Genomic DNA, 14,461 nt, shown 5'->3' with positions numbered 1-14,461 from the left:
GGTGGAGTAAGTTAGATGGCAACTACTTTTAAAGGGACAATTTTGATTTAATGCAATTTTTTAGGTTATGTTTGAATTCCATAGTAGGCCTCCACGATAACCAGTTGGTGAAAACAGTTGGATTGAATGTACAGGCTATCCACGATCTTCAGCAGAAGTTCATGATAAATGAACTGAGCTTCCGAAGCATTGACAAGGAAGTACAGCAGGTGATGAAGGAGGCCGACAAGGTAACTAAGTTTTCATCATATCTAACTTCCTAGATTAAACTAAGCTATCAATTTAAAATATTAGACATCGATACAGGGAGAAAAGTATAATTTATACGTCACTAATTCTCTTGTATTTGACGGTGATGTGCGAAAGAAGTTCGAAATTTTTGCTTCGATGTAAATATGTGTTAGACGTACATATATGTTAATTTCATCTCATCACTATTTTTGTAGTTACAAGAACTTCGTCTTCAAGAAGAATGACATCAGTCCTTGGAAGGCAATGTCCGAGTGGTCTATCATTATATAAATATGGAGCAATATTTTTGAAGTTCTATTTGAAGAGGAGGATATTATAGAACTTGTTTGGTATTTATTCATTTCAATAAGTTATTTTGTATGCATTATTCTTATTGATAGTCTACATATAGGGGTGATACCCAGAATGAGAAGTTTAAAGTCAATCTTAGACTTTGTATCATTATGAACTCGAAATATTATGACTTAGCGAACATACAGTTCAAAAGGAATAGTGGCAATATGAAGGAAGATGAGTCCAAGGTCCTGGTTAAAGGAAAAACTATTTTAAATTGTCTTTCCAGATACCACAATTTGGACATTTATAGAGCTAAAAAGTTGAAGGTGATCGTTGGACAATTCTGTGGTAATTTCATTCTTTATAAGTTTAAAGAGCATTCGAAGTGGACATTGTCTATATTCCGACAATTAATGTGAGAGGATGCCCGAAATAAGATACTAACAGATTATATTTTCTAAGGTTAAAGGGTGTATTCAAACAAATTCGATTTGGTGCTCCTAGTGCCTATATGGTTGATAAGTGGGGAAAGACAATCAAGTATCCCATCAACGAAGGAATGATTGACACATTTGTTGATCAGCTTCAACAACTTTTTGCATTCAAGGTAAGTTTGTTTGCACTGTTTTATATGTAGTTGTATACGATGAATATGAATGTAGGATGAAGTCATAAAACAAGCAGAAAACCTTAAAGGACGACTACTTGAAGATGATTCATCGTTTGGACCACCGTTGACTGTTGAAGATCAGTCATTTGCAAAAGAAACTTACTACTTAGGTAGAAAAACTAAAATCTTTCCTAAATTGAAGGAAGATATTTTCAAACAATAAAAGTATCATAGTTAGCTAGATTCTTGAATCGTAACATTAAGTATTTGTACTGCTTCAATTCGTGAGAGCCTGAATTACAGTGGAAACAGTGTCAAAGGGCAGATTTTTTTATAGTGCAAAATGTAGTATGAACAGAGTTGTTGTTAGTTCATGTTTATGATATTTTTTTTATCAAAAAGCGTATTCTTTCTCATCAAAGGGCAGTTATTTTATTTTTCTTTTTATCTTCGTATAACTTACAAAGAGCAAAATGAGTGCTATATTTTTTTACGAGGATGGAAATGATGCCATGCATTTAGAAGAGGAGGTTAATCCATTCCATCTGAGAGACATTAACCAACACTAGAAATTATTGCGAATCTCAGGAACCCGAGCAAGAGTTACAAATTAAAGACCTAGACACTAGAATGGAAGGCGTAGCAAATCTTGTAAAAAGAGCAACGAATCAACAAATGATGTATAATAAATATACTAGTGAGCAGAAGCTTGTATATTATAAACGAGTAAAACTTTACAGTGCTACAAAGTCTGGAAGCCTAGCTAGTGGAATCACGGAACGAACAGCACAAAGGTGGATAAGGAAACTTAAAGAAGATAAAGATTAGAATATTCTTGAAAAGCAAACGAATAAAGTAAATAGGAAGCCTAGCTAACTTGATGAGGAACACTAGGTCCACTTGATCAAATTTTACGATGAATATCCTCAAACTCGAGTGAGCGATGCAGTTGCATCTCTTCCTGAGAAGTTTGAAAACTTCACTTTGAATTCTTCCGATTTTCAAGCTTTCTTAAAAACGAATGCAATCTCTCATTTAAAAGAATAATCTGTCATTCTGTAGTAAGAAATGATGAATATAAGCTCGCGAATCGAAAAGCGTGGGTTGAAGAATGGAATGAAACAGACATGAACTTTCTTGAAAACTGTATATTTTAAGAATGAATCAGGATTTGACATAAACATAAGATCACATGGTGGTTGGTCAGTTAAGGGTATTAAAGCTATAGTTACTACGCTCTCCATCAGAGCAATATAACACACCATCTTGGGGGCAATTAGCGCTAACTATGTTATAGCAATGGAACTTAGTAAACCCCCAATCATCGAAAAGAGTAAAGATTGCTGGTGCTGGTTATAAAAAAAAGGTGCCTGCCAACTCAAGCAAGCAAGCCTCAAAAGGAACTGTTACAGGACATTATTTGCAATTTATCCATAAAATGTTGAATAAAATGGACTTATATAAAAAGATGAAAGGATATTATTTAGTCGTGGATAATTCTCTCATTCATACAGCCGATGAAATATGTGGAATGATTGCAGAGCGAGGATATAAGAGTGTGTGTCTATCTCCCTCCTTACTCTCTAGAACTCAACCCAATGGAGGATTTTTGGTCGGTGGTTACGAACAAGGCCAAGCAAAGCATATTCGATGAGACTAGCGATTTAATCACCAGAATAACGGAAGACTGTGACTCTGTTTATCCTAAGCATCTTAGAGGATTCGTCCAATACTCTGCAGACACTTTTGAAAAGTATTTGAGGAATGAATCTATTTAACTACTTCATTTATCCAAAAATAGCAGCCCTTTGGAAATGAAATAACCATCCATTGGAAATAAAAAAAAATATGCTCTTTGATAAAAAAAAATATATCATAAACATGAATTAACAATAACTCTGTTAACACTACATCTTGTGTTATAAAAAAAATACAGCCAGTACGATGGATATTGTCGCCAATTAACAAATATTTGTCGGCAGTTGAGAAATAATTGTTGCGAAAGAAATTTCAATTTGTCGTTTTCATTTTTGTTGATTGTCGTTTTAGGAAAAGCGTATTGTCGCAAAGGTTTTTTTTTTTTTTTTTTTTTTTTTTTTTTTTTTTGTAATTTTATTACAATTTTTTAAAGAGGATCTTTATATAGACATTTAATAATTTTGTTATTTCTATCTCTTTGGTTTCAGGATTCATTAGCATAAATACAAGTAGTTATTTAGACACGAAATAGTCTTTATATCATTCTTTTTACATTGAATAAACAGTCTCAACCTATACGTCCTTTTGTTCTCTTTTTTTTCTTCTTTCTCTTTGCTCTTCTTTAAGCCATACCATCACATTTACCACGCACATTATTTGAACTCACACTACTGTTATAATTTTTGTCAATTATCCCCATATGTGTGATAAACGACTTTAATGACTTCACTCAATATAGGATTATCCATATCAATTGTATCCTTTATACGGATTTTAGCTTTGTTTGATTAGAGACTAGCAATTAAGAACTTATCAAAAGCTTCAGCATCCGTCATATTAGAGATACCCAATTTTAATTTTTAGAAACTTATGTGTATATTAATCAGAAATGAATGATATTTGCTTTAACGTTAGAATTCGTTCTGAAAACATCAAAAATCAAAATCGCCTTTTTTTTTATGACTTAAAATATGCCCATAACTCTCATTTTAACAATATATAGCCTCAATCCATAGGTTATTTGTCTTGTAGAATTCACTAAGGAAATACCAAATTTACCTGTTTGGTCATTGTCACAACTTTTAAAGCTTTTATAGCTCTCTACATTTCTTACCCAACTACCAATGTTAAAAGGATTCATAGATCTTTTATCATTTTTATCAGTTTTGGCCACAAAGTCAATATCCTTGATATCCTTCCTTATCATTAAAGTAGTTATTTTTAATGTTGAATAGCTTATTTGATGTATCAGCTATAACAAGTCTGCCATCAGTTTCATACTGGTTTTTTTTTGTTCCACCATCAATAAAAATTTACTATTTATATTATATTATGTTATTATTATTATTATTATTATTATTATTATTTTCGTCTATCATTGATGAGTCGATTGCCTCTGAACTAATATTTTTTTTTCTTTATCCCAAAACTGTGTTCTATAAAAAGTTGTGTGCTTATTTTTGCCATACAGGGGTTTTTTTTTTATGATAACTTATTCTTTTATGTTTTTTCATGTACGTTGTTGTTAAATTTAATAATATCTTCTTCGTTTGTCAATTCTTTACGTATTCTTTCTTCTATTTCAAGTCTTTGTGTATAACCAAACTAATTTCCTTACTGTTACATATTATAATTTACAAGTATTCTGTAACCGCAACAAGTATGATAGTGGTTCTAAATAAATAACGTGTAACTTTTTATAGCAATTGTACTACACAATACGTATTAACTTTAGAGCCCATCCTCCTTTCTTTTCATTTTTTTTTATTTTATATGAGAAAAAAAAAATTATTGAAGAGGAAGTCCTTTATAGTGTAGAGGTGGATTAGATTCTGTTCTTGTTTACTTCTACTACAGCCGTGTTACTCCCAGGAATTCTCTCAATGCTGCGGGCTTTCCTCTCTTGCATGGTAGGAAATTACCCCGCGATTTAACAACATCTTTTTATCGACCTCCATTGAAGGCCTGGTGTTGAACATTGGATCCTGGAAGGTAGCATGTTATCATCAAAGCTCAGAACTAACCCCGATTTTATTATTTAATCACTCCCATCTACAGCTAACAAAGTTCATCTCTCCATGATCGCCGCTTGGCCAACAGAAAGGCGCTGCCCTTTCCGATCAAGTTGTTTTATTTACCTCAATTTTTTTCTTTATAAACCCAAGCTTTTAGGTGTAGTTGCCGAGTTGTGGTATTCAAAAAAAAACAAAAAAAAATATTTCCCTTTTATGCATGCATATGCTATAATCTTATATCATCAAACAATTTTTTTTTAATAAGAATTCAACGACCGTCGAAATAAATAGGTGTAGTCAGAGTCACTTACTCTTTCTTTATTAAACTCCAGATTTAAAGTACCTGGACAAATAATATAAAGGAAATCGACTTCAACTTATTTATGTATTATACTTTTTCATGTTACATGAACTTAAGAAAGTTGGTACTAAATAGGATCATTCTGTCGTAACTAATACTTTTCTAATACTATCTGATCTTAGATATTCTTATATGAATACCTAGCGGTTAAAATCATAGATAAAACTGTGATATTACTTGTAACGTATTAAATAAAAAATATTATAAAATAAAAATAATATAAAGACAAAAGAAAGTCAACGAGAGTGAACAATGGTTCTAAAGTCAATCACCTTATTTATGAATTTAAATGGATAGGGTATTTATAAAAATTGTTAATGAGGCCTGAAATAAGATGTGAATCAGAAAAGTGTTATAGATAATGAAGTGTTAGAAATTTTAATATTGTTTGATGGAGTGGATCAAGAGAGTTTTTCAGGGGAATCTAGATAGAATTCCTTGATCCGCTTGTTTAATCAAGGAACATGATATTATAAGTCAACTCATGACGTCAAGCTTAAAAAGCCCGTCAATTAAGCAAATAAACAATGTGGTGTAGTTAGGTGTTTGAGAGCATAATCCTTCAGTTATTAGCTTATATACACGTCGAGGTTTTTCTAAAGTGGGAAGCCATACATTCAAATTTGCATAAGAAATAAACAAGTATTATATTTTAATATAATATGTGCGAACTAGAAAAACCTTGTAATATAGATTTGTAACCTTTACACAAGCAATGAAATGTATTACAATTGAAGGGAAAACTGTGTTCCCATAATCACTTTATTTAGTTATCCAAGTAGCTAAAGCTAAATACAATTGTCTAAGTCGATGATGGTAACTTTATAATTTTTGAAGTTAAGAACACGCTTTTTTTTTATTCTTGTAAATTTAATGCTTTCAAAATGTAGGCTTACTTATAGAAATATTAAATTATACTATTATTATTTTAAGAAGGGAAGGGAAACACATAAAGAATGACAAACTTCTAAAAAAATATATGTATATGATGCGCTTGCGTATGTATTCATATTTAAACCGGAAAATATACAATTGTGTGAAACCTTTGAAAGCTGTAATAAACTAACAGTGTTGATATTCATCTTAATGGGAGTATGTGAAGAACATATAATAAGTTAAGTATCTAATGTATCACAAAAATATTTTTTTATGATTGTAATTTCAGTAAGACTGTAATCAACCATAATTTTTCATTATATGATAGTCATTATTAATTCAACGTTGTAGGATCTATTGAATAATTAGTGGAAAAAAAACATGACTGTTAGTAAGGTGGGAAATTAACAATACAGATATCAAAAAATTGTCTTCATAAATTGACATTGACATAGGTTTCAGCCTTCAATTCTTTATAAGACAACAATATAGATTGAAAAAAAAAAGTAATGTTTTTTATATTTGCTTCATCCAAAGTATCATATTTGGTGAAGGCCTTAAAGTAACGTGCTGTTTCTTTGTAACTTTAAATCCAGGCTTTTCAAAATATTGAATATGCTTGATAAGTAATGCTAATAAAATTTTAAATTCAATCAAAGCAAATCGATAGCCAATACATTGTCGGCCACCCGCTAAAAATGGTATGTATTGATATGCGTTTCCTATCTTTTCCTGCTTTTCCCAACGATAAGGGTTAAATGCCTCGGCGTCATCTCCCCAAATTTCTATTGAATGATGATTGGTGATTGGTGATAAAAATACTCTTGTACCCTTTGGTAAGACATATGAACCTAATGTGACTGGAACACGGGTAATACGGGTGGTAGTAGGTACAGGAGGAATTAGACGCAATGTTTCCCGAACGACATTATTTAATAAAGGTAACGAATTGATTTCATCGTAGGTGGGTATTGTTTCATCTTTATCATCTGTAAACAAGGTATTTATTTCGGCTCTTAACTCATCTTGAACTTTTTGATTTTTTGCTAATAGCCAAAGACACCAGCTCAAACTAACACTTGTTGTTTCATGTCTAATATTTGAATTAATGTATTAATAAGTATAGATGCAATGATTCCTATGATGGTATATATATATATATATATATATATTACTAACCCAGCTGCCATAAAAGTAAGACATTGATTTCTCATTTCTTCTAATGTAAACCCTTTGCCCGTTTCTTCATCAATTAAATCTACCATTGTAGCTAAAAGATCCTTTGGTTGATTTTGCTTCATATCCGGGTTTGCAGCTGCAGATGCTGCACGATCTATACCAGCCTGAACTAAAGCTTTACTTTCCTCATCAAGCCATTTTAAATCTCTACGAATTTTCTTATTTCTCTCTGTAGGAAAGTTGTTCAAGATAGGAAATATAAAACTTAAGATTCGCATGATAGATGTATCTTGTGAAAAGATATGAAGATACGCCTGACTTAATTTACTTTGTTGAGGCGTACCTGAAAATTCCAATGATTTAAAATCTTGACCAAAGGCCCATCCAATAACATCGAGTGTTGCTAAAGATAAATCGTTCGAAATCTCAATCTCTGTAAATTCCTCCTTTCTTTCGTTATCTTCGTCTACAATCACTCTCTTTTTATTTATTCCATTACCGTTTTTATCCAATTGATTTATCATATTTAGCCATTTATCTCTAAGCATTCGGCCTGGTATAGCCATCAAAGGGACAAGAGCACGAATGGCATTAACAGAGAAAGCAGGATTTAACATCTTACGTTGATGACGATGTACTTCACCTTCAGCCGTAAGCAAACCATCACCCAAAAAGCGACGCAAAAATTTTGAAGCCTCAGGTGTTTTGATGAAATCATATTCTTGAGAAGTCAAAACTTGTTTTAATAAGACATCATCTGTAACAACTACACGTGGTGAGTTCCAAGGACCATGATAAACAAAGATGCCACCATATTGTTTTGCCCAATATTTATGAGGTTCACCGGATTCATTTTTTATAATCTCAAGATAATTACCCATTAGTGGGAACCATCCAACTTTGGGTCCAGGAATACGGTTAACAGGATCCAGATAAAGCCTATAAATAGTTAAGCGAAAGAGATAATACACTAGAACAGTTGAAATACCAAGTTGAATCGATAATCGTTTTATTGCTGCAAAATCATTCAAATGCGTAGTAGATTTAGATAGTAGAGTATTTTCGATAAAGTTTTGGATTTTGTTCTGTATTAAATAATAACTTAACATGATAACTTGCAATAGAATACAGTGAAAAGAATGATAAATTTAATATTTGATACTAAAGAAAAAAAAAAGTTATAAGAGAAAAGAAATACAAAACAATTGTAGATTTTATCACTACAGCTAGTATTAAGGATGACGGAGGTTCAAAAAATTGATTAAATGCAATATATTGAGAGGAAACAACATTCAGTATGGATCCTTGAATTAACAATACAACATAAATGTATTATAAAATGACCTCTGCTGAGTATTACCAACGTCAATGATCAATTCCTTTTGAACAACAAGGAAAAGTGGACGGGTAGCACTTAAAACTCTATATTAGATTGACTGACGTCAGTAACAAAAAAAAAAAAAAATAGAAATCGGAAAAAAGAGGAAATCTAACTGATGAGTAATACACTGATCAAAGAATTCTAATTTTTAAAGGAAACAGGGTTATAAGATCTCCCAAAAAAAAAAAAAAAAAAAGGAGAATGCATAAGGCTTTGCTGAATAATACTCGTTATTAATGCTACAAATAACGGAAATATATAAACCTTACTTCGTTGTCTTCCAGCCCCTACACTCTTTTATATTGTAGTTATCACCAAAAAATGCAATCAACAACAAACACATATAATTAGACGTAATATCTTATTTAGAAATAACATATATAATGCTTTATAGAATAAAGTGTATAAGGTTCTTTTCCAAAACAACCTCTTGTATCTGTAAATGCTAGAAACCAAACAAGTTTATTTAATTATATTAAAAGTAATACAGGTCTTTGAGAAGATATATTCGAGTTATATTAGTCTCAACCACCAATCCTGTTTGAAGAATATTATTTACATTGAATACTTTGAACCGACTAGGAGAAGTATTATTTTTCTTTATTATGTCAATTATTAGATGACCCTTTTTTTGAAGTATAAAGAATTTAAAAAAGCGGGAAATTATAGTCAGTTATTGAATCGAAGTTTTCTTAGGAGAATTCTCATCATTTGGGAAATGCTAGATAATATAATTATGACCATAAATGTAGTATTTGCTCATTAATAGTATATTTAATTTATTATTCGACTATGCTAGTCGAAGTTTTCTTCCATTCGAGTATCACTATGAGAAAAATTAAGCGTTTCTAGTGGTTTAAGGTGTTCTAAAAGTGTTTTTTCGGGTGATTTTTGCAACCACCGGCGGAAAAAGTGATAATAAGGTACTTTTAGGTATTATTTGTAGCCACCTAACAAGAAAGTGTTTTAAAGTGTTTTAAAGTGTAAAAGTAAATTTTTTGATGTGTTTTTAAGTGTCAAATCAAGTTTAGTAAATTTTTTAAAAAGCTTTAAAGTGTTGAAAATATTAAAAGTGTAAAAAGGTTATTTAAAGTTATTTAGATTGTGTGATATTTTTTTAATGGTTCCTACAAAAGTTAAGAAGTTAACGCTAACTATGTTAATGAAAATGTAAAAGGAGGGTTCTTCAAAATGACCTTTGAGCTTAAGCACATTTTTGGCCATATCAAATAATGTTTTCTATCATTTATAATAGACTTGATTGTGTTAACAGGGCTTTGGATTGATTCCATATCCAAAATTACATAAGTTTGCTCCCTTCCAGTTCTTTGTAAAGGAGTATCGGAATCGTAAACAAAAAAACAGGTACCCTATCTTCATATCCTTCAACTTGTATATTGTCACAGATTCTAGCCTATGCAAACAACGATGATTCTCCTTCTACTTCATACATTACTTCAATAGATACAACATAGAAATTATCCTCTGTACCATTAAAATCTGATAAGGGCAGTTTTGCAATACACACATTGCGTTTTCCAGATTTTGTATTCAGTTTTACTGATGAATTTTCTTCAAAGTACAGATCTACTGAATAAATTTTTCTTACTTGCAAGTTGTCATTGTTTTGGTGGAATGTGGTACATTTTTGAATGAATTCAGCTCCCAAATACAAAAATTCATTTAATTGAACAAACCCAGATGTTCTACCTTTCTTGGATACAACCTTTTTCGTGTTTACTGCATTATCTGTAGTGTTATCTTTGCGTGAAATAAAGCCTTGTTCTGCAAACTTTTTGGCAATGTTAAACGCATTTTTGGCTGGTTTAGATTTTGAACCAATCTGTTGCTTAATCATGCCTATCATTCGCTCTAAAGGTCTACAGCTGAACATCCTCATAGGTCCAAGTTGTTTGATTATATAAACAATATGTTGTAGGTAGTGCTACGTTACTGTATGGACATTAGGAGGCATGTTTTCTTTAATAAAAGAAGTCCATACTTGGATCTTATGTTGAATTTCTTTTAGATCTTCTACAGTTATCTCATATTGTAATGCCAATGTACAAGCACTTGACAAACAGCAGACTGCTACAACTGTGTCTTTTAACTTCTTTTCAATAAGCCTATCATCTACTGTAGAGGCCATAACTCTTGTGTTTCTGCTAGATGAACTATTTGCCATCTTCAGAATACCCTCGCAAACAAGATTTGGAAGAAGATAAACTAGTAATATTTGCCAGTCAACCGCACGAGCATGCCCTTCTCTTAAAGATAGATTCATGAATATACCTTCAAAAGAATTTAACGAAACATGGCTTTGTACTTCAGCGAGCCTTTCACCAAGTTCCTTGATTATAGCTGGTGATACTTCAAATGGATTAGCTATACCGTATTTCTTGTTTGGATTTTGCATAAAACCCCAAAACTGTTTCGGTAAGTTGTGGCCTGTCAAATGCAATTTATCAAGTCCACAAAAGGAGGCACTAAACATTTTGAAACAAATCAATGGTGTAACCTTTTTTTTTATTCCTTTGTTGGTTTCACTGTTAGCTGGCAACTGGATGTTTACTTGCTGAAAGCTCTCTTTGCTACGAACTTCAGGCCGGTCCACCCCATCTGGAGCGAAATAAACATTTCGTGAATCATATGAAGCGCATTTTACTGTACAAACTCGGCAACCATATGTAGACATATGTCCAGCATGAAATAAAACATCTGCACAGGCCATAATATCTCCTAAAAATAAAAAAGTATAAACCTTAAACGCAAAAGTTAAACCGTCGGCTTGAAGCTTTACTCCTCGATTCTGCATATTTAACAGGTCTTTGATTAGAGGATGCAAAAAGCTGTAAAGGTCTTTAGGCTTTTTAGGGCCTTTTATAACGCATACAACGAATTGATTGTCCTTCTTCATTCTTTCAGTTGGCGCTAAATTTATATTCACTGCTTTGACGATCGTCATACTTTCTTTTCCTCTCTGGCCCATATAAAAACCGTCAACATATAAAGATAAAGCAATATCATACTCATTTGAAAACATGTTTTTTGTTTTCGCATATTTGTATGCTGAGCCGTTGTAGTAATCTTTAAACTTTTCTGTTTCAGCGGCTGTATCTTTTCTTGCTCGGTATAAAATTTTATCCCTACTATTAGCATTCACAAAGTACGATGAAACGAAATCGGCTATACTTAGTTGGGAGAGCGTGTTTCGAGGCTTGCTAGATCCATCTTCAGATTGTTCATATCTTGCCCCAAGACAAAAAAAAAAAAAAAAAAAAAAAAAAAAAAAAAAAAAAAAAAAAAAAAACATCGTAGCTCTTCATCTCTTAAGAACGTCATGTATCCGTTCGTGCACATGTCATAGCGCCTTTCATTCAAAGCGGTTGATTCACTAAGAAGCTTTTCAGAAAGCCAAACAAACTTTAGTGATTCATCTTTTGACTGATTAGGATGATAGTTTTTGTTGATCCATTTAATGATTGCGTCTTTGGCTGACTTTTTCACTTGGTGGTTTTGCATCAAAACATATAGCTCTTTGCTTCGTTTCTCACTCTCAGTATGTTCTGCAACCCTATCAGAATCTTCAATGTCTAAATGAATAGGTTCACCAGTCATTTCTGATGTACCAATTCGTAACAAATCTTGCTTAGCCCAGCTTTCAGCTTCAGCAAAAGACTCTTCAGCCTCAACAGTAGCTGTGGTTTCATCATCATCGATATATCTGTCCTCTTCAAATTCAACGTTGGTAGGATATTCGATATCATCAACAAGTGCCTCAGCTATCTCTTCCTCATCGTCCTCTGCTTTGAAAAAGCCTTCTTTTTCTTCCTCTTCCTCTTCTTCTATCAGAATCATTTCTTCTTCTTGGCCACCATCCCTGCCTGCTTCTTCTTGAAAATATTCCATCTCAATATCATCGTCAATAATCATGTCTGCCAACGGTCCTTGTCGAAAAGCTGGATTCTTGATAGTTCTGGAAACTATAACTGCTGTTTAAATACATAATTAGTTATAGTAGCTTGAATATCTATTTAAGTGCTTTTTTATTACCACTTGAAGATATGCCCTCCACAGTATTATTCTCTGGGATTTCTGGTATCTGCCTCAGCTTTCTCTTAAACTCTTCACGTCGATGTGCAGCCAAGTGTCGTGTAAATTCTCGTCTGGCTACAAGCTTTCTTTTCCCCGTAGATTCAAAGCATATTGTGCAATTCATTTTATTCTAAATATAATAAGTTCAGAAGAGAAAAGAGAGGTTAATTTCTTTGCTACAACAATATCTAATAATCATATCAGTAGTCACAAAAGATGATATATTGCGTAAACAAATATTCATATTAGTTGGCGTATTTTAAATTAGTTCCATACACTTTTGTTCTTTTTTTTTCAACTTTTTCAGACATATGGCATCGCAAGCACCACCAAAATGGGCCACAGAGCTCATAAACGAAGTGAAGAGAATTGGCGGTATAGTCGACACACTTGCCCAGACCTAAAATATTGAACCTATTAGTAATAGACTCGAAGAGATTAGTACTGATATTGCAGCTATTCACGATATAATAAATCGTATTCCCGCTTCTTTGGCTACTCCCCTCTATCGCCAATAGTGCTACTGTTATTCCCGCTACTTTTGTTGCAGCCCGCAATAACTTGATCGCAAAACCAAAAGATATAAGGAAAGCTGTAATTGTGAATGTCATTGCTAAAGTTGTAGAAGAAGGATCTGATGCAAATAAAATTTATGAAGATTTAAGGAGAGAAACAAACAATCTTGTCAACGCGACAATTGATGAAATTGGTACTTTTGTTATTTGCAATATTACTTTAAGGAATTCCAGTATATTATTAAAAGAGCCTCTTAGTGTAATAGATGTCCAAGTTAGAGAAAGTAAGCTTTATAAATGTGCTACAACCTTTACTAACAGTTTTTATAACACAACTGCTAATTCGGAAAGTCACGTACTTCAAGCAAAACTTCAAAGCTCGACTCATATTCGTTCAATAAAATGGTAAGTTCGGCCTAGATATTGCCATTGTCAAAGGAGACATTATGTATTTACAATTATTCATTATACTTGTTGGTGTAATTAATAATGAAAGCGTTAATAAAAGCAGTCACTTATATATAAAATAATATTAAGTGATTAGAGTGATTTTAAAGTAATTTTAGTGATGTAAAGTGATTTGTGGTGACTTTAGGTGTTTTTGATATTTTTTTTGTCACTTTAAAACACTTGGAAATACTGATTTTTTTTCCGTGGTGATAGTATCTCACAATTTACAGTGAATGATCCATAAAAAAAAAAAAAAAAAAACAAGATTAACTTTTGTTTCATTTGGACACTGGGAAGCTTGAAGAAAAGCATGAAAATTAGATTTAACGAAAAAAAGCAAAAAATGCCCACATATTGTTCTCAATAAACAATTTCTTTGAGTTCATTCCTAATAGTTACATTTTATTTAATTCTACACTACATAAAAGATTAGAGCCTTATTTATGTGTGTATGTATGTTTAATTTGGAAAAGTATAAAAGGATATGATGTTGGAGCATTGTTTGTATTTAAAAGGATCTTTCTCGGAGAATTTTATTTTTCCCTTACAACGATATACATATATATATATTTTTCCACGCAAAAAAATCTCGAATATCCTTATCATAGATATATATTCATAACTTAAAAAAATATGGAAGTACCTTTTTTTTTCTTTTTCTTTTCTTTGTCATAATTGATATATAGATAAATAAAATTGTTAAAATGTCCACCAAAAATATAAATAGCCAAAAGAAATCGAATGATGTGCCAC

General features: G+C 32.0%; 4 protein-coding genes across 4 annotated transcripts; 3 read left to right on the top strand and 1 right to left on the bottom strand.

Moving 5' to 3' along the window:
* Positions 1-50: 50 nt before the first annotated feature.
* Positions 51-1,361, top strand: BX663DRAFT_429035 (uncharacterized protein; the record flags this gene model as incomplete). The annotated part of the gene is made up of 6 exons (XM_051522713.1): positions 51-230; positions 295-389; positions 447-506; positions 644-895; positions 991-1,135; positions 1,191-1,361. 6 exons carry the CDS (start codon positions 51-53, stop codon positions 1,359-1,361), a joined length of 903 nt encoding a protein of 300 aa, XP_051385901.1.
* A 34-nt stretch (positions 1,362-1,395) lies between these two features.
* On the top strand, positions 1,396-2,158 carry BX663DRAFT_581007 (uncharacterized protein). The gene has a single exon (XM_051532193.1). The coding sequence runs from the start codon at positions 1,769-1,771 to the stop codon at positions 1,964-1,966; it is 198 nt and encodes a 65-aa protein (XP_051385900.1). The 5' UTR covers positions 1,396-1,768; the 3' UTR covers positions 1,967-2,158.
* A 4,446-nt stretch (positions 2,159-6,604) lies between these two features.
* On the bottom strand, positions 6,605-8,991 carry BX663DRAFT_483591 (cytochrome P450; the record flags this gene model as incomplete). Its single annotated transcript, XM_051524504.1, has 4 exons — positions 6,605-7,181; positions 7,268-8,206; positions 8,612-8,689; positions 8,918-8,991. The coding sequence occupies 4 exons, from the start codon at positions 8,989-8,991 to the stop codon at positions 6,605-6,607; spliced, it is 1,668 nt and encodes a 555-aa protein (XP_051385899.1).
* Positions 8,992-13,025: 4,034 nt separating this feature from the next.
* On the top strand, positions 13,026-13,952 carry BX663DRAFT_540586 (uncharacterized protein; the record flags this gene model as incomplete). The annotated part of the gene is made up of 3 exons (XM_051530754.1): positions 13,026-13,118; positions 13,262-13,663; positions 13,922-13,952. Exons 1-3 carry the CDS (start codon positions 13,078-13,080, stop codon positions 13,950-13,952), a joined length of 474 nt encoding a protein of 157 aa, XP_051385898.1. The 5' UTR covers positions 13,026-13,077.
* Positions 13,953-14,461: the final 509 nt, after the last annotated feature.

Source organism: Cokeromyces recurvatus (assembly GCF_025118155.1).
Source record: "Cokeromyces recurvatus strain NRRL 2243 chromosome Unknown BX663scaffold_4, whole genome shotgun sequence".
NCBI lineage: Eukaryota > Fungi > Mucoromycota > Mucoromycetes > Mucorales > Mucoraceae > Cokeromyces > Cokeromyces recurvatus.
Note: the sequence above shows the minus strand (reverse complement) of the source record. Positions and strands in the feature narration are given on the sequence as shown.